Source organism: Meriones unguiculatus, chromosome X, assembly GCF_030254825.1.
Source record: "Meriones unguiculatus strain TT.TT164.6M chromosome X, Bangor_MerUng_6.1, whole genome shotgun sequence".
In the NCBI taxonomy this organism is placed as follows: Eukaryota; Metazoa; Chordata; class Mammalia; order Rodentia; family Muridae; genus Meriones; species Meriones unguiculatus.
The window spans coordinates 156,884,425-156,904,338 of record NC_083369.1 but is presented as its reverse complement, the minus strand read 5'-3'; the positions used below and the strand labels follow the sequence as shown (position 1 = coordinate 156,904,338).

The 19,914-nt window shown below is 44.1% G+C and overlaps 1 protein-coding gene across 1 annotated transcript; it reads left to right on the top strand.

Annotated features, from left to right (window-relative positions):
• Positions 1-15,011: 15,011 nt before the first annotated feature.
• LOC132650002 (uncharacterized) lies at positions 15,012-19,399 on the top strand. The gene is given in 5 exon segments (XM_060374767.1): positions 15,012-15,182; positions 15,746-16,824; positions 16,826-16,945; positions 16,947-17,947; positions 18,008-19,399. Coding segments are annotated over 5 exon segments (3,531 nt in total). The 3' UTR covers positions 19,168-19,399.
• Positions 19,400-19,914: the final 515 nt, after the last annotated feature.

The window sequence follows — 19,914 nt, the reverse complement described above, 5'->3', positions numbered from 1 at the left end:
GTTTTCAACAAAACTTCATGTAACACCACCTGGAAACACAGAACATTTCGATTTTGGGATAGAGGAGGGGGCAGTTCTGCTCCCTGAAAAAACAGGGAATCCTGAGGTTCCCCTCTCACTCTCCCAGTTGCTTTCAGTAAGGAACAATGATGGCCAGCTTGGGTCCCTTCTTGTTTTGTATCCGTACACAATCTCAGGCATAATTTGGGACAAATAACCAACTGATTAGGCTATCCTCCTGTGTATGTAGACTCTCACTTAATTAGAAACTGTACCTTGGAATCCTGTCTCGCACTGCCACTGCATAAGAGGAGATAACCTGACCCTCTCTACCTGGAGAACAATGTAACCCAACTCTGGCCAATAGATTTATCTCAGGGAAATAGGAAAGGGTGATGTGTCCCGTCGTCCTAATCGAAGTCTCCAGGGCCGGGACCTGAACACCTGCAGCTGATCCCGGAATGCCTGCAGCCCAGCTAGGGACACGGCCAGGCCAGGTGGAGCGCTGGCGGAGTTGGCCGCTGAGGCGGTGGCCAGGGGCAGCATGGGTGGTGGCAGGTGGGGCAGCATGGAGGCCACCTCAGTCCCTAAGCCTCCACGGGGTGAGCCAGCCCGGGAGGAGTCGATGCTGGCATGCATGGGCGCGGGCAGGGCGTCTCCGGAGCCAGAGGCCCCATTGTTGGCTGGTGGCAGAGGCTGCTCAGACATCCCTGCAGAGACTCAGAGAGCGGCTCCTCCACTAGTCACCGCTTCCTCCTGCGCTTCCCTGGTCGCTGTCACTGTGACACCCCGAGGCGCTGTCACTATGACGCCTAGTCTGCGCGCCCCGGAAGTCGGAGCGCAGTGGTGGAGGAGACCCGCTGGGGGTGGGCCGGGGGGCGCGAGGAAGCCTCTGCCAGGCGCTGGCGGCCAGGTGACCAGGAGTGGTGGGACAGCAAGGGGCGCTGGCAGGCTGGCCTCGGTGAGGTGGGGAAAAGAAGCAGAGAGCCTGCGAGGGGCGCTGCTCTCCCGTCTGTTTCCGGTGGGCAGGCAGGCTGTGGAGAGGCTACTTGGGGATGTCGCCAGCTGAGGGGGTGGTGACAGGTGCGCCTGCCCGCTGGCTGTTTGGCAGCCTCTCAGGTGCAGGCTCAGCCCTGCTTCCTCTTGAGCCATTCCCTCAGACTCAGCGAGCCTGCTTTGCACCCAGGGAGAGAAAATGAGCCCTGCTGGGCCACAGGGAGCTTAGCCAGGGATTCCCTAGTGGGTCCATAAAGGGCCGAGGGAAACCATTTCTGAAGGAGAAGTCTCTCTCTTAAAACAGTTACTCTTTCGTTATTTAATTAATGAATGAGGAGTCCCTGCGAACTTCATGGGGAGAAAAGGAGCCACTTTAGGAATACCAACCAAGACAGGCAGGCAGATGGTCATAGTGAAGAAATGGGAAATGCTTGTGCATTTAGGAAGGGCTTCTGGAGATGTCTAAACATTTTATGAGCACATTAATTCTCATCATAGGCCTCTCTGTTAGGTAGCAAAAAATTATGCCCATTTTTTAACATTTGAATCTCTACTTGCTGCAGAGCAAACACCCCCAAACTCGGTGATATAAGATTTATTATTAAACATATCTGTGGAGCAGGTTTCTTCTGACTTAGTAACTGTTCTATTGCTAGGAAAAAAAAAATGACTAAGGTGACGTATAAAAGAACACGTTTACTTAGAGGCTTACTCACAGTTTTAAAAAGTTAGTCCATGATCACCAGGACAGGAAGCATGACAGCAGACAGTTAGGCTTTGTGATGGAGAAGTAGCAGAGAGCTCTCAAATTGATCTGAAAGGTGCAGGCAGAGACCCAGAGACCTAGAGAGTAAAAGAGAGAAAAAGAGACAGAGATTTGGGCTGGTGTGAGCTTTTGACACCTCAAAGCCCAACACCAGAGATATGCTTCCTCCAATATGGAACCTCCTAATCCTTTTCAAACAATTCCACTAACTGGAGACCAGTTAAGTAAAGATACGAGCCTATGGGAGCCATTCTAATTCAAACCACCACACCTTCCCTGTGTCTTCTGCTTGAATGACCTCATCTCAGACATTAAAAGTGTGTTGACTATGGCTGTGAGTCAACTTACCACTTGACTTAGGAAGAATCTGATGACAAGCTCACAGATATGGTCACTGGCAGTATTCCTTTCCCCAGGAATAAGGACACTACATCATTATTAGCTATTGGCCAGAAGTGGACCTCTTCAAAATGGCAACAGATTTTACCAAAGTGTGTAAATCAAGAAGACAACAGCACCAGAACAAAACCCAGGATGAGGTGACATGTTGTCACTTTTGCCATAATGTCTATTAAAAGTAAACTGCCTATCCAGTTCACTTTCATGCAGAGAGACTTTGACAAGGCCATTTACAACAGAATTTGACATCTGTGAAAAGCTCTGGTTCCTTTAATCCAGGAGACTTCGCTTGCTCCAACCTTATCACATCAAGTTTCTAAACAAGGGGATGACAAACCCCTTCTGCTATAAACTATGTACTTGGTATGTTAGGTCATGTGGGCCATATGTATCCATTGAAACTACTCATCTTCACCATTGTGGATGAAGTTAGTCACTGACAACATGTAAACAAGTGGATGTAATTTTATGTCAATAATACATATTTCCAAAAATATCCAATAAGCTGGACACTACAAGATGCAGGTATCACAGTTAGTGATACCTGCTCTATATAAGACCAGACCACGAGACATTCCCAGATGTCAAGAAATTCAGTTTGTTAGCCACAATATATATGGTATCCCTACCCTGGATGACCTTGTGCCACACCCAAACAGGTTTTGGATACTTCTGCAGCTAGCCTGTGACAAATAAAAATAAATGCCCATAGTGATCCCAGGGTAGTGAACTCCAGCAAGAAGAGGTCCAAGCTGGGGTTAGTTTTCACTTTGTTTTTAATTAATCAACCTTTATACATAAAGAATGCTCTATTGGGTGCGAGAATAAGGAAGGAAGAGGAATTACAGGCAATACTGAAGTCAGTCAGGGCACCAGGTTGTGAGAAAATGGACTGAGAGCCAGGTGCTGCTCTTTAGAAACACATGCTTCTAGTACAGGGGCAGATAGACCAAGGTCTGAAAAGGAAGGGTTCTGCATCTGAATCAACATGTCTTGGACAGAACACAAAGGTGGCACTGCTGGTGATTGACACACACCAAAGTAGAGTGTTCGTGAAGTCCAGGGTTGAGAACAGAAATGGCCATATGTATCCATTGAAACTACTCATCTTCACCATTGTGGATGAAGTTAGTCACTGACAACATGTAAACAAGTGGATGTAATTTTATGTCAATAATACATATTTCCAAAAATATCCAATAAGCTGGACACTACAAGATGCAGGTATCACAGTTAGTGATACCTGCTCTATATAAGACCAGACCACGAGACATTCCCAGATGTCAAGAAATTCAGTTTGTTAGCCACAATATATATGGTATCCCTACCCTGGATGACCTTGTGCCACACCCAAACAGGTTTTGGATACTTCTGCAGCTAGCCTGTGACAAATAAAAATAAATGCCCATAGTGATCCCAGGGTAGTGAACTCCAGCAAGAAGAGGTCCAAGCTGGGGTTAGTTTTCACTTTGTTTTTAATTAATCAACCTTTATACATATAGAATGCTCTATTGGGTGCGAGAATAAGGAAGGAAGAGGAATTACAGGCAATACTGAAGTCAGTCAGGGCACCAGGTTGTGAGAAAATGGACTGAGAGCCAGGTGCTGCTCTTTAGAAACACATGCTTCTAGTACAGGGGCAGATAGACCAAGGTTTGAAAAGGAAGGATTCTGCATCTGAATCAACATGTCTTGGACAGAACACAAAGGTGGCACTGCTGGTGATTGACACACACCAAAGTAGAGTGTTCGTGAAGTCCAGGGTTGAGAACAGAAATGGCCTACTGAGTCACATGGGACAATACAAATGTGCTACTTCATATCATGATTTTTTTTTTTTTTTTTAGAAATGATTACAATGCAGTGTTCACTAATCAAAACCCATGTGGAAAACCAGTTATTTAAGCAGAAACTGCATGTTTCATTCATCCATTATTGATGATTTTTGGACTAAAAAAATCAAATTTTGGATGGGATAATCTTCATTAATAATGATTTGACAAGTTAATACAGTCTCAACCTTCTTCTGAGTTCCCTCTTAACATTTTTTTTCTTTCCAAACTCCTGTTGACTTTCTCTTAATTGGCAAAGTAACATCCTCTTTCCACACTGATTTCTATGTCCCTCTTGTTGATAGCTGCTGACATGCAGAATGAATTATAATGAAACAACAACAGAAAACGTTCAGGAAAAACTCAACTTCTCCCTTAGGGCTTCTGGGTCAAAGGTCAAGTTCAGGATGAAATTCTAGATAAGGAAGGCTGAACCAGGAAATCTCTGAGACTCATTGAAGGACACCTGCCATACCTGAAGGTGCTATAGTTAAGCGGATGCTCCCTTGTGCAAGCAGCCAAAGGCATAGTTAGGAATGATGACTCAGGAAAGGGACCATAGGAGCCAAAAATAAACAGAGGAGAAAATGATAGTCCTTTAGGACATGATAAATAGCTCTCCAAAGTGTCAAATATCATGGGGCTGTAACTTGCCTACGCACTGTGGATTGGCCCCAAAAGTGGCCTGCATGTTTTTCATCAACTCTTCAGAAACAATTGGATGAAACACACAATGCTAGGTTGCACACAGATTGGTCCACTAAATATTGGACTCAAGGCCTGGTACATGTTCTACCACTGGGCTACAATCATAGACCCTAAGGGGATAATCTGTGCTTTAAATAGCACTATTTGAAGTGATTTAGTGAACCTGCTTTAGAAATCATATTATTTAATTATAGCTAATTATGCTTGGTAAGATATTAATATTTTTGGTTTGTTTCCTTTAAGCACCTTCAAAGATCCACGAAGTGAAGTATGTCCACCAATCTGTGTGACTTTCTAAACCTTAGTATTTCAAACATGTTAAAATATCTGTACCTTTCAAATGATAAAGCTCTTTCAAAAACTTCAGTCATTTTCCTTCTTCAGCTACAAGTATCTAACTTAGAAGCAGACATCAACTAATTAAAGGTCCACAGCACTTTCTGGTACTGGCTGCCAATAGTCCCTCAGATACACCCTTTACCATAGTACAAATGGAAACTCACTATAGGTAATACAATTTACCTATAGGTAAAATTATAGGTGATAGTAACTATAGGTAAATTTGCCTCACACAGGGCTTTGAGGTTCATGAGAAACCCAGGTCTCACTGAGTCCTATGCCACCATACAACAGTCACTCAATGTGAAGAGTGCAGTCTGGCACAAAGTCACACTGGCATTGGGTGTCATATTGCTGACTAGTTGACTCAACAGCCAAGGACATGCTTCCATGTACTGTCCCATCCTCTGTACTCATGGGACCCTTAGTGCTTGGCAAAATTATGTCAAGAACATCCTAAAGTTGGTGTGAATATAGGTGATCCTAGTGTGAGCCCCTATATTCACCCTGACATGTGAGTACATGTGTGCAAGTACTGCCCTGATCAGATTTCGGGGTTTTGTAGGTTTTGGTTTCTTTGTTTGTTCCCTTTGTCTAGACAGAGTTTCTCTGTGTACTCCTGGCTGTCCAGGACCTTACTATGTAGACCAGACTGGTCTCAAACTCAGAGAACAGTCTGCCTCTCCCTCCTGAGTGCTGGAATTAAAGGCATGCACCACTACCCCCTGGCTAGTCTTTTATGTCCTGTTTTCTTTCTTTGTTTTTTTTTTTTTTTTTTTTTTTTTTTTTTTCGGAAGAGGGGAAAGGTGTTGTGTTATATGGTTTTGTTTGAACCACCCTTCCGGTGTAGCCTGGATTGAAACTTTGGTTTCCTCCTGCCTTCATCTCTCAAGTGCTGGACTTACAGGAATGCCAACTTTCCTCTTCTCTGTTTTTCTCTGATTGTGTGTATGGGATCATATGAGTATGTGTGTATATGTGTGAGAATCTGCATGTGCTTACATGTGACAGTGTGAAGGTGAGCCTGATCACCTTTAATGGAGGCAGGGTTGCTCACTGACCATGAAGAGCAGATATTCCAAATTGTCTACTAAAGAGCTTGCTCAGTGTATCCCATATCTCTGGTTCCTGAGGAGTGGGATTAAATGTTGGCACCAGGCCTTCCCAGCTTTTATGTGGGTTCTAGGAATGCAAACACTGCTCTTCATGCTTATACTGAGTCACCTCTCTACCCCACCTCTATTTTATTCTTCAATTATGTAAATCCCTTATTCTCTTAGTGTCATCACACACACACAGACACACACACACACACACACTTTGAAGTGACTCCCCAAAAGATGTTCATAGCCAATGCCAAGAACTTATGTCAAAGAGCCTGGTGGATGTGCTCATGCTACAGATCTTGAAAGAGGAAAATCATTGGGGAAGGCAGAGGTAGGTGGATCTCTGAGTTTGAGGCCAGCCTGGTCTACAAATTAAGTCCAGGATACCCAAGGCTACACAGAAAAACCCTGTCTCCAGGAAAAAAAAATGGAAGAAAGGAAGGAAGGAAGAAAAGAAGGAAGGAAGGAAGGAAAAGGATAATACTGGATTGTTCTATGACCTCTAAATCCCATGGCAGGTGTTGTTGTAACTGAGGCAGAAGGAAATCTGAGACACAAAATATAAGATATACGTTTTCCTAGTCACTTTTTTTATTGCTGCAGCAAAACTCCATGACCAGGCAACACATAAAAGAAAGCATTTAATGTGAGCTCACAGTTCCAGAGGATTATGATTAGACCATGGCAGCAAGCAGGCACACATGTCCCTGGGGCAGTAGTTGAGGGTTTACATCTAATCCAGAATCAGGAATCACAGAGAGCTAACTGAGAATGACATTAGCTTTTGAAGCCCTAAATCCCCCCTCCAACTCCCTGCCCCCTGCCAGTGAAACACATTCTCCAGCAAGGCCACACCTTCTAATTCTTCCCAAAACAGTTCCACTAATTTCAAAACAAGCATTCAAATACATGAGCCTCTGGGGGCCAGTCTCATTCAAGCCACCATTTACACAGAGAAAGAAAGGTCATAGCAAGGTGATGCAGACAGAGACCTGACCATAGCTAATAAATGCTCTAGTCACCCAACCAAGAGGAGGCAAAGAATAGTTTCTGTCTTTGGAGCTGGAGTGAGTACAACTCTGTGACATCTTGATTTGGAAAGTCCAGCCTTTTTTACTATGTCTTCTATTACCGTAATCTATTAATTCGGGCATAAAAACCAGTATACAGAGAAGTACACCACATGTTGTGTAGGTTCAGGGAGAGGGTGCACGAAGTTGTGAGCACATTAAGTATACTATGTGTTGTGAAAGGCAAAGATAAATAGAGGCATATTTTCAACATCAGTATTGTAATGCTTTTAGCCCAGCAATGGTGGCACTCACCTTTAATCCCAGCATTCAGGAGGCAGAGGCAGGTGGATCTAGTCTACAGAGTGAGTTTCAGGACAGCCAGAGCTACACAGAGAAACCCTAACTTAAAAAAAAAAATAAGTGTAATGTAATGGTTTTAATTTAAATGTACTTTTTAAAGACACAGAGCACAGTGTGCTACATAAATTTTATAGCTTGATAAGGCAAATCAAGTTTTCTTACTTGTCTTCATAATATTCTCTCTTCTTCTTCTTCTTCTTCTTCCTCTCTCTCTCTCTCTCTCCCTCCCTTCACTCTCTTTCAGCTCCTCCACATTTCAGTAAAGATATAGGTTATATAAATGTCTGGGTTAGTGGCAAAATTAATTTTCAGATTGAGATATGAGTTGGGCTGGCCTAACAACAGAAGCCCAAAAGCCACAAACGATCTTTCAAGATGCCATTAGAAGGTCACCATGGCTGCTGAAGCTCATGTTGTTACATCTGAGCCATTAGATGCCTCACACATGTCACACCTACCCACTTACAAACCCAACATCAACAGGATCTCGTTTGTTCTGCCACGTGTTCCAGGCCAGCTTTCTAGAACACCAGAGTCTGCTGCAGGGTGTCTGATAGAAGAGGTTGAGGGAGATCTCCCAAATATATCTGAAGGGAAAGGAAGCAGGAGAGTGAGGTGTGGGGAGGAGTGTGGCTAGGCCTTGATGAACACTAAGGAAGTCTCCCTCCAGCCTCCGCTAGGGAGATCATGGGCACATACACATCACATAATTGTCCCTTCACCCTGAGTAAGAGCCCAAACCTTATAACCTGCACTACTTATTTATTAGCTGCAAGCCATATCACTCCCATGGTGGAACAAGATTCTGCATGGGTGGCTAAGGAGCCACTGGCAACCAGCACTCCCAGAAGCCCTCAGGTGGGCACTGATCAGACCACCAGGACCTTCAAAGGGGTACCTGCCTCCTACTGAAAACATTTTTTTTAAATCTGTGGCTAATAACTAATTTCATCTCAAAGAGTACAATTGCTTAAGAAATATCTGAGTGAGAAATCAAAAGAGACACAAATATTACTGAACATATTTGGAATTTCATGAATCTTCCAACTCATATGAGGGAGATACACACAGCAAATATGTTCACATTTTCATCTGGGAACAAGCTTTTAAAATCCAGATTTTAAAAAGGACCCCAAGTCCATAACTGTGTGTGATGGTTCATCTTGGCTCTCAACTTCACACACCTAACAAGAGGGAGTCTCAACCGAGGAATTGCCATCAGGTTGGCCTGTGGACATTTCTGTGGGACATTTTTCTTGATTTCTAGTTGATGTAGGATGGCATAGTCCACTGTGGGCCTTTGGAATGATCCTCAGGCTAGAGAACTTGAAACTGTATAAGAAAGATGATTGAACCTCAGCTGACATGTGGACCAGTAAGCAGTATTCCTCTGCTGTCTCTGCTTCAGTTCCTGCCTTCTGCATCCTCCTTTGACTTCCCTCAAGGCTGGAATATAACACAGAAGTGTAAGCCAGATAACCCTTTTCTCCACTAAGCACCTTTTGGTCATTTTGTTTATTCACAGCAACAGAAAGCAAACTCAGACAGCCAGGCTATGCCTGTACTCTTCACCCTGACCCTGCCATGTTTGGTTCTGAGGTCTGTATGCCTTGCTCAACTCAACTCTGTCGGGCAAGTATCAGTCTGTCTGTACCTTCTTGGCTTGTATCACTCTGTACTGACTCAATAGGTACAAATCAAATGGACTTATTGTATCCTCAGTATGATGAACAAGTATTCAGCTTCTTTTTGTTGTGGTTCTAACAGGTGCTCTCATGATTAATAACTGCTGAAGTTCTAACAATGTGGCCAAAACATCTTTTGAACAGAAATTGCAAAGGCAAATACCCCAGACAACAACTGTAGGAGAGTGAACACTGCCATGTAGAGAATAATAACACACTGATGGACATGAAATTGCAACTCAGAGTGCTTATAAATAATGCACTGGACAACTAAAACACCTGTGAATGTTTTAATATATAATAATATATATGTATAAATATATATACTATATATAAATATATAATATATATAATATATATCCTGGGCAGTGATGGTACATGCCTTTAATCTGAGCAGCTGGGAGGCAGAGGCAGGCTGATCTCTGAGTTAGAGAGCAGACTCCTGCACAGAGTGAGTTCTAGGATAGCCAAGGCTACACAGAGAAATCCTGTTTTGAAAAACTAGTATATATATAAAGAGAGAGAGATTGTATCAACTCTTTTATTTTTTTAATTTCACTTTATTCACTTTGTAACCCCCCATAAGCCCCTACCTCCTCCCCACCCAGTCCCACCCTCCCATCCCCTTCTTCACACATGCCCCTCCCCAATTCTCCTGATAGGGTAGGTCCTCTTCTCCTTCCTTCTGAACTTAGTCTATCAGATCTCATCAGGAGTGGCTGCATTGATATCTTCTGTGGCCTGGTAAGAATATTCCCCCCGCAGGGGGAGGTGATCAAAGAACAGGCCATTCAGATTATGTCAGAGGCAATCCCTCTTCCCATTACTATATAACCCACTTGGACACTAAACTGCCATGGGCTACATCTGGCCAGGGGTTCTAGGTTATCTCCATGCATGGTACTTGTTTGGACATGAGTCTCTGGGAAGACCCCTGTGTTAAATTTTCTGGTTCTGTTGCTCTCCTTGTGGAGTTCCTGTCCTCTCCAGATCTTACTGTTTCCCAGTTCTTACATAAGATACCATGCATATTGCCCAACAGTTGGACATAAGTCTCAGTGTCTGCTTTGATAGTCTGCAGGGCAGAGCCTTTCACAGGCCCTCCATGGCGGGTTTTTCGCTTGTTTCCTTTTTCTTCTTCTTCTGATGTCCTTCCTCTTTGCTTTTCGGGATGGGGATTGAGCACTATAGTCAGGGTCCTCTCTCTTGATTAGTTTCTTTAGATGTACAGATTTTAACAGGTTTATCCTATATTACATGTCTATATGAGTGAGTATATACTGTATGTGTCTTTCTGCTTCTGGGACAGCTCACTCAGGATGATCCTTTCCAGGTCCCACAATTTACCTGTAAATTTCATGATTTCCTTATTTTTCATTGTTGAGTAATATTCCATTGTGTAAATGTACCACAATTTCTGCACTCATTCTTCAGTTGAGGGGCAATTGGGCTGTTTCCAGCATCTGGCTATTACAAATAAAGCTGCTACAAACATGGTTGAGCAAATGTCCTTATGCCTAGGAGTGGTATGGCTGGATCTTGAGGAAGCACTATTCCTAGTTGTCTGAGAAAGCGCCAGATCGATTTCCAGTGTGGTTGTACAAAATTTTATCAACTTTTGAAAGTTTGAAACAGAGGTAGGAATTTAAAAAATTGTTGTTGTTCAATAGAGGCGTCACAGACCTAAGAAACTCTTCCCAGGCTCTGATGCCTTCTCCTTGCCTTGGTTTTGGTATGGAACAAGTATTATCCCAAAGAACCACATGTTGGAAGCCTGGTCTCAATGTGGTGGTTTTAAAGAGAGGTGGAATGTTTAAGAGATGGGAGTCTTGTAAAAGGTCAATATGTCCTTGTTTCATGCCCTTAGGAGGGATTAAAGACGTTACCATGGAATCCTGGTTCATCCCCTTGAGAGTGGGCTCTAGTCCACAGAGAAAAACTGGCTTTCTATATGTGCTCCTACTATACTGTCTACCATTTTCAGGTATAGCCAGAAAGCTACCCTAGAACTGAACAGAAAAGCCAAGTCCATGCACTTGGACTTCCAGGACCATAGCTAAGGAAATGTATGTTCTTTAAATTTTTCCAGCCCCATTGCCTTATTGCCTCATTGTCTTATAGCAAAAGGGACAAATACATCCCACATATAAATGTCTCTGTCATCTGATCTGGGCACTGACACACTTTTTTTGGACCTGTATGTGCATATATGCCACCCACCTTGTGGGAACTGGTCCCTCATGTCAGACTTTGCTTGATGTGCAGGGCTCATCTAAACTTTTGGCTGTTGTACACTAAATCGCACTTTCTTGCCCTACACAGAATACATTTTCCTCACCCCCTAACATGCTCTCACGCCTTCTAACACTTTCCAGCCAAGTAATTTGGTCAAAAAGTGAGGGGGTAGAAAGAAAAGTAACACATTTTTTTAAATGTTTTCATTTTTCTTCTATAAGTACTACAATTCCCTTCTCTTCCCTTACAGATGTGAGAGAGTATAAAACATTCCCTCAACAAATGGTGTGGAGCGCGACTGGCTACTCTGTTAATTTATAGCTATCTAGCTGGAGTTGAAGGATGAAGTCTAATATATGAAGCAAAAGGAAGGGGATGGGTATCCCCAGTCCTTGCTTTCTTTCTTCACATTGATCAGGCTTTTCCATATTAGTACCAAAAGCCAGTTTTCTCTTTATTTGCGCTAAATTTCTTCAGAGATGCACTTCATCCATGAATCATGCTCTGAGACTCCTATGGAAGTCTGTTCCCTGCCCAGTCAGTCCCAGGTTCCACTTTTACAATTCAAAAACATTTGCAACTACCTTGTAGCTCTTGATTCCATAGGACTTGGTCTTTGTGGTGGTTTGAATAGGTATGGCTCACATAGAATCCTGTGTTTGAATGCTTGACCCGAGGGGAGTGGCACTATTAGGAGGTGTGGCCCTGTTAGAAAAAGTGTGGTTTTGTTGGAGGAAGTGTGTCACTGTGAGGGTGGGCTTTCAGGTCTCCTGTGCTCAAGCTCAAACCCAGTGTGGAGTCCAGTCTCCTCTTTGCTGCTTGTGGATCAAAATTAAGAATGCTCAGCAACTTCTCCAGCACCACGTCTGCCTGCACACTGCCATACTTTCCACCATTAAGATAATGGGCTAAACCTCTGAAATTGTAAGCCAGCCCCAATTAAATGTTTTCCTTTATAAGAATTGCCACGCACATGGTGTCTCTTCACAGCAATAAAACCCAAACTGAGACAGCATTGATCACTAACTTTCTCATGTTGACAGATTTTACCTTCTGAAATAGAAGTTCCTTGAGGATATGCTTCCCTGTGTCTTCCAACATCTATTGACCACCAGTCGTTCTCTTGAACAGGAAGTGAGCATTCTACCAGAAGGGTGTCCACTAGACAGTTAATGTTTTTTTTTTTTCTTTTGTTGAGCTACTATGTTGAGGGTAAACATAAGAGAAAAAACTTTCAGTAACTGTGCAATTGAGGTCAAACTGCTGTGAATATCCACTGTGATCTCCAGAGAACAACAGACAACAGATACATGAGTGATACATGACACCCATTACAGTGGAAAGTGTGCAAGCGAAGATGGATAGGTTCATTTAGACTCCTGTGTTTCTGTCTCCTGTACATCATAGTAACCCTATATTACAGAGTTTCACTGAACATGGATTTGCAATTACATTTATAAACTGCAGAAAGATACCAAGTACGATGATACACATCAGCAATCCCAGGACTTCAGAAGTGGAGTGAAGAGGATTAGGAGTTCAAGGCCAGTTTGTGCTTCATAGCAACTTCAATTTCTCCCTGAGAGACATTAGACCATATCTCAAAGAACAAAAACAAAACAAAAAAAAAAATTTAACAGAACCTGGAAAGATAGGTCAATGGTTAAAAACATGTATCACTCTTGTGGGGCTCACAAGTTCATTTCCTGCCACACATAATAGGATGTTCACACTCTCAATAATGCCAGCTCCAGGGTATCTGATGATCCCTGCTGAACTGCACAGGCACATGCACTAACAGATGCACATATGCATATACACACATACACATAATTAACAATAAGATATATCTTTTAAAATAAATAAATCTGAAAGAGGACCATAGAGGTTTAGATGGTCTTCTGCTACAGGGCTGGAGTTTGTCAAGGTCATGCCACTTGCTGCAAAAGTAGATGAGGACCAGCTTCCTCGTGTAAGCCCTGTTGTACCACAGCGATGCTGTTTAAGAATGCTGCTCCTCACAGCAGCTTTGCGTTATTCAGTGTGTGCAACAGCATGTGCTTTGAGTATTTGAGCTATTTATAATAACAAATTAGAAGTGTGTCTAATAGCAAAATCTCTAAGTATCTATACAAAGGTTGGATATTTACACAGGTTGCTTTCAGTTGTTCTTGATCTTGCTGTTATTTATTTTGAGACAGGAACTCATACATGTAGTTGAAGCTGGCATTGAACTGATCCTCTTACCTAGTCAATGCTGGGATTACAGGTGTGAGCCACCATGCCACCTGAGAGACCCTATAGTAACTGTGCTGGGCAAAGTATTAAATAGGTTGACCCAAGTCACAGAAAGCATCAAATGTTGGGAATCTTGACCGTCAGACCAGTGTGTTTTCTTACAGTCCTATATATATCATCTATTTTTCCCTCTCCTTGGTATTCAAAATCATAAATAAGAAGTAGCTTTGAGTTGCACACTATATTCAGGTGTTTTCTAATTGCCTTGATTGGACATCCTCCAAATAGATCCATAGCTTAACAACATCACACAGTCAATCCCCACCCTCATTGCATCCATCACCTGCTGCTGAAGAGTTTAATTTAGCCAGAATATAACTCCATTTTTAAATAAAGATTTTGACTGGGAACTGAATTCAGGTACCAGGAAATATCACAGAGTGTACACCTGGCAGAAAACAAAGTTAACTCTCTTAGCAACAGCCTGCAGGAAATATAATAAAATAAATGCTTCATAGAAAATAGAGAAAAACTCCCTGGCAATAATCAATGGGAATCGGTTAAAAATTGGGTGGGAAAATTCTCCCCAATGTTTCAGATATGGTTTAGAAAAATAGCCATTGTAATTATATGCCTTAGCCATTGTGATTGTGTGCCTCAGAAAAGGTCACGCTGCCCTGCTAAACTTCACCAAATTCTGTAACGCCAAGGCTTGTGCCCCCCTGCTTGCTGCCATGGAAACCCCCTTATCACAGACTTTCCCTTTAAAAATCCTGTTCACTCAGAGCTCGGGGTCCCACTGCTCTACTGCTGAGCCAGTGAGACTTGGGTCCCCAGTTCGATCGCTCTCGTAATAAAGCTCTCTTGCAATTGCATCGAGTCGTCTCCTGGTGGTCTCTGAGGGAAGTTATTAAGACATGGAGAGGATGGGATCACCCCAAGGACCAAATATATCTGGGCACAGGGGCCTTTCTGAGACTGATTCTCAGTACCCCTTTCAGTACTGGCCTTTTTCCACAGCTGATCTCTACAATTGGAAGGCTCACAATCCCCCTTTTTCTGAGAACCCCCAAGCCTTGACTGACTTGTTTGAATCTGTCCTTTTCTCTCACCAGCCCACTTGGGATGATTGCCAACAGCTTTTACAGACACTCCTGACTACCGAGGAGAGGGGACGAGTTCTTCTAGAAGCAAGGAAGAATGTCCTGGGGGCGGATGGGAAGCCTAAAGTTCTCCCCGACGAGATTAATAATGGGTTTCCTCTCTCTCGTCCTGATTGGGATTACAATACACCAGAGGGTAGGCAGCACTTGAAGGTTTACCGCCAGACTCTAATGGCGGGTCTCCGTGGGGCTGCTCGAAGACCCACCAATTTGACTAAGGTAAGAGAAGTGGTCCAGGGGCCGGAGGAATCTGCTGCAGCCTACTTAGAATGGCTGATGGATGCATTCCGCTGGTTTACTCACTATGACCCTGCTTCAGATGAGCACAGGGCAACAGTGGCTGTATCTTTCATAGATCAATCAGCTAGGGATATTCGTAGGAAACTTCAGAAATTAGAAGGTCTGCAGGATAAGTCGTTGAAGGATTTAGTGCAAGTAGCAGAGAAAGTCTTCTATAGTCGAGAAACAGAAGAAGAAAAAGAAGAAAGGAAACAGAAAGAACAGGAGATAAGAGAGAGAGAGAGAGACAAGAGGCAGGATAAAAAATTGACTAAGATTCTTCTGGCCACCGTAGTTCAGGAAAGTCGTTCTGAAAGGGAGAGAGTTCCTGGCAACCGTAAGGGCCCTTTGTCTAAGGACCAGTGTGCCTACTGCAAGGAGATGGGACACTGGAGGAGGGATTGCCCCAAAAGGAAGAAGAAGCAGCTGAATTCTGGAGTCACAGGGACCAGGGTCCTGACCTTAAACAATGACAGCGATTAGGGAGGACGGGGTTCGGTTCCCCTCCCCGAACCCAGGGTAACCCTCAAGGTGGAGGGGAAGCCAGTCCATTTTCTAGTGGATACTGGCGCTCAGCATTCAGTTCTGTTGCAAGACTCAGGGGCTAAGAAAGAAAAACAAAATCATGGGTTCAAGGGGCCACTGGATGTAAGCAATATACATGGACTACCCGAAGAACAGTGGACCTTGGAGTGGGCCGGGTATCCCACTCGTTCTTAGTCATGCCTGACTGCCCATACCCATTGCTGGGACGGGATATTCTGACCAAAATAGGAGCCCACATCTATTTTATCCCAGAAGGCCCACAGGTTACAGATAAAAGAGGGGATCCTATTCACGTGCTTACAATTCACTTGGAAGATGAATACCGGCTATTTAAAAATTTAAAAGAGGGGGAAAAAGACATTGACTGGTGGGTAAAAGAATACCCTGAGGCCTGGGTTGAAACAGCTGGCTTAGGAAAAGCAAGAAAGCAACCACCAGTCCAGATAGAGCTAAAACCTCAGGCAGCCCCAGTTGCAGTGCGGCAGTATCCAATGTCTAAGGAAGCCCATGATGGGATTCGCCCTCATATACAGTGACTCCTTGACCTAGGGGTTTTGAAAAGGTGTTAATCTGCTTGGAATACTCCATTACTGCCGGTCCAAAAGCCTGGGAGCAACGATTATCGGCCTGTGCAAGACCTGAGGGAAGTTAACAAACAGGTTATGGACTTACATCCAACAGTCCCCAACCCGTATAACCTGCTGAGCTCCCTTCCCCCTGACAGAGCCTGGTATACTGTTCTAGACCTTAAAGATGCATTCTTTTGTCTTCAACTTAGCCCTGCCAGCCAAGACATTTTCGCTTTTGAATGGAAAGATCCCGACTCCGGGGTCTCGGGCCAACTAACATGGACTCGACTTCCCCAAGGATTTAAGAATTCTCCTACCATATTTGATGAAGCCCTGCACCGAGACCTGGCACACTTCCGGGCCACAAATACTCAGGTAACTCTTCTCCAGTACGTGGATGACATCTTACTAGCTGCAGATTGTCAGAAAACCTGTCTCAAAGCCACTGGCCAACTTTTACAAGAATTGGGCGAACTCGGCTATAGAGCATCAGCAAAGAAGGCCCAGATATGCCGGAAACAGGTCAGTTACCTGGGGTATATACTAAAGGAAGGAAAAAGATGGTTATTGGAGGCTAGAAAAGAGACTGTTTCATATTCCCCCTCCACGAACTACAAAACAACTGAGGGAATTTCTTGGTACAGCGGGGTTTTGCCGATTATGGATTCCTGGGTTCGCTGAAATGGCAGCCCCTCTGTATGCCCTTACAAAGGGCAATGACTTTTTCCTGGGGAAAAGATGAACAGGCTGCATTTGATAATATTAAACAGGCTTTAATGTCAGCTCCAGCCTTGGGACTTCCTGATGTCACTAAACCTTTTCATCTCTATGTGGCCGAGAACCAAGGAATGGCTAAAGGGTTGTTAATTCAAAAGATTGGACCCTGGAAGAGACCGGTAGCTTATCTATCTAAAAAGCTTGATCCAGTAGCAGCAGGATGGCCGACCTGCCTTCGGATAATAGCAGCAGTCGCCGCATTGGTAAAGGATGCTGACAAGCTGACCTTGGGACAAGATCTTACTGTTTATGCCCCTCATGCCCTTGAGAGTGTTGTCAGATAGCCACCTGATCGCTGGCTCACGAATGCGCGCATGACTCATTATCAAACTTTGCTTTTGAATAATGACAGGATTACTTTTGCCCCAGCAACGGGGCTAAACCCTGCCACCCTGTTACCAGATCCAGAGATTCAGCCCCCAGAGCATGATTGCTTGCAGGTGTTGGTGGAAGAACAGGGATGGCGAAAGGACTTAAAAGACCAGCCTCTGCCAGATGCTGAGGTGATATATTACACAGTTGGGAGTAGCTTTTTGGAAAATGGAAAAAGAAAAGCGGGAGCAGCGGTGGTGGATGGACACAAGGTAATATGGGCCCAAGCGCTGCCTGAAGGCACCTCTGCTCAAAAAGCAGAACTAATTGCCTTAACTCAAGCATTAACTTTGGGGCAAGACAAAAAGATAAACATCTACACTGACAGCAGGTATGCCTTTGCTACGGCCCATGTGCACGGGGCCATCTACCAGCAGAGAGGCCTATTGACGTCAGCCGGTAAAGAAATTAAAAATAAAAATGAAATCTTGGCCTTGCTCAATGCCTTACTACTGCCCACCAAGGTAAGCATAATTCACTGCCTGGGACATCAGAAGGGAAATTCCAAGGCAGCAAAGGGAAATAACATGGCTGATCAGGAGGCTAAAGCAGCTGCTAGAGGAAGTCCTGCTCCAATGATATTAACTACTGAATTGCCAGAGAAGGAACAGCTAAAATACTCAGAGGATCACCTGGAGCAAATACAGAGAAAACAAGGGACATTCGATGCTAATGTGGGAGCATGGATTGACTCCAAAGGTAAGGTCATTTTGCCACAGGAAGATGCTAAGAGACTAATAGCGCAAATGCATCAATGGACTCATTTAGGGGCAAGGAAATTGACTGAAATTGTTCTCCAATCTCCTTACCGAATACTAAACCTCACTGCTCTAACCGAAAAAGTGACTCAGACATGTATAACTTGCCAAAAGGTAAACGTAGGAAAGAATTTCCAAAGCTCAGGAAAACGGTTAAGGGGAACTAGACCTGGAATGCATTGGGAAGTGGACTTTACCAAGATCAAGCCGGCCAGGTATGGAAATAAATATCTTCTAGTCTTTGTAGATACCTTCTCAGGATGGGTGGAAGCTTTTCCCACTAAGAAAGAGACTGCTCTGGTTATAGTCAAGAAGATTTTGGAAGACATTTTTCCCCGGTTTGGAGTTCCAAAGGTAATCGGGTCAGACAATGGGCCAGCCTTCGTTGCTCAGGTAAGTCAGGAGGTGGCCAGATTTTTGGGGACTAATTGGAAATTACATTGTGCATATAGACCCCAAAGTTCAGGACAGGTGAAAAGCATAAATAGAACTCTAAAAGAGACCCTTACTAAATTGACCATGGAGACTGGAGGTGACTGGGTGGTACTCCTCCCTCTGGCTCTTTTTAGGGTCAGGAATACTCCTTCCTTGTTGAATCTCACGCCTTTTGAACTATTGTATGGAGTTCCTGCTCCCTTGAATCTCCTGGGAGACCCTCTTGACATAACTAGTGGTAACTCTGACTTGTTGTCCAGGTTAAAGGGACTGCAGCTTATTCAAAAAGAAATCTGGAACAAGGTTGGCAGTGCATATGCGCCAGGATCCTTAGAGGTGCCACATCAGTTCCAAGTTGGAGACTTGGTTTATATACGGCGACACCGTAGTCAAAATTTGGAACCCCAGTGGAAAGGTCCTTACTGCATCCTGCTCACCACCCCAATGGCTGTGAAGGTAGAAGGCATTGCTGCTTGGATCCACGCATCACACGTCAAACCCGCTCCAGAGGACTCCACTTCTGACTGGAAAATCCAGCCCAGTGACAAACCCTTAAAACTTAAACTTGTTAAGAATGTTAGCCGTGGGTGATATCCACAAACTGCTGGTGCTTTTGGCTCTGTTAAGCACTTACAATACTTGCTTGGGCTCCAGTCTTCACCAGCCCACACTTTTGACTTGGGAAGTAACTAATCAGAGACATATTATAATTTGGTCTGTTTCAAAGATAGCCCCACCCTTCACATGGTGGCCGGACTTGTACCCTGACCTTTGCAAAATGGCTCTAGGAGCACCTGCTAACTGGGATTTGCAAAGCCACCTAGACCCCAACGTGGTTCCTGGGGACCATAGATGTGGGTCTTTTAGTGAGAGAAGGGGCTTAGATCCCTGGGGGGGGGGGCTGCGGGACCACCAACCACCGCAGTATGCTGCGAGTCCTAACCTTTTATGTATGTCCAGGTCCCCATCAACAACCTAAAATGGTAAACAAATGTGGGGGAAAAATGACTTCTACTGCAAGAATTGGAGGTGTGAAACCACTGGCGATACTTCCTGGAAGCCTACCTCCAGTTGGGATTACATTGTTGTTAAAGCTAATTACAGTCATGCCCAGCCCCCAGACTGGGGACCAAACAATAGGTGGACTAATCAGCCAATATGTACCACCTGGTGCCACCCCCTGCTAAACCGGTTCACAGACGCTGGAAAACAGATTTCAACTAACTGGGTGACGGGGTTCACTTGGGGCCTACGAATATATAAGGAAAGATATGATGATGGGTTACTTTTCACCATCAAATTAAAAATAACAGCTCCATCTGTTGAAGTAGGGCCAAA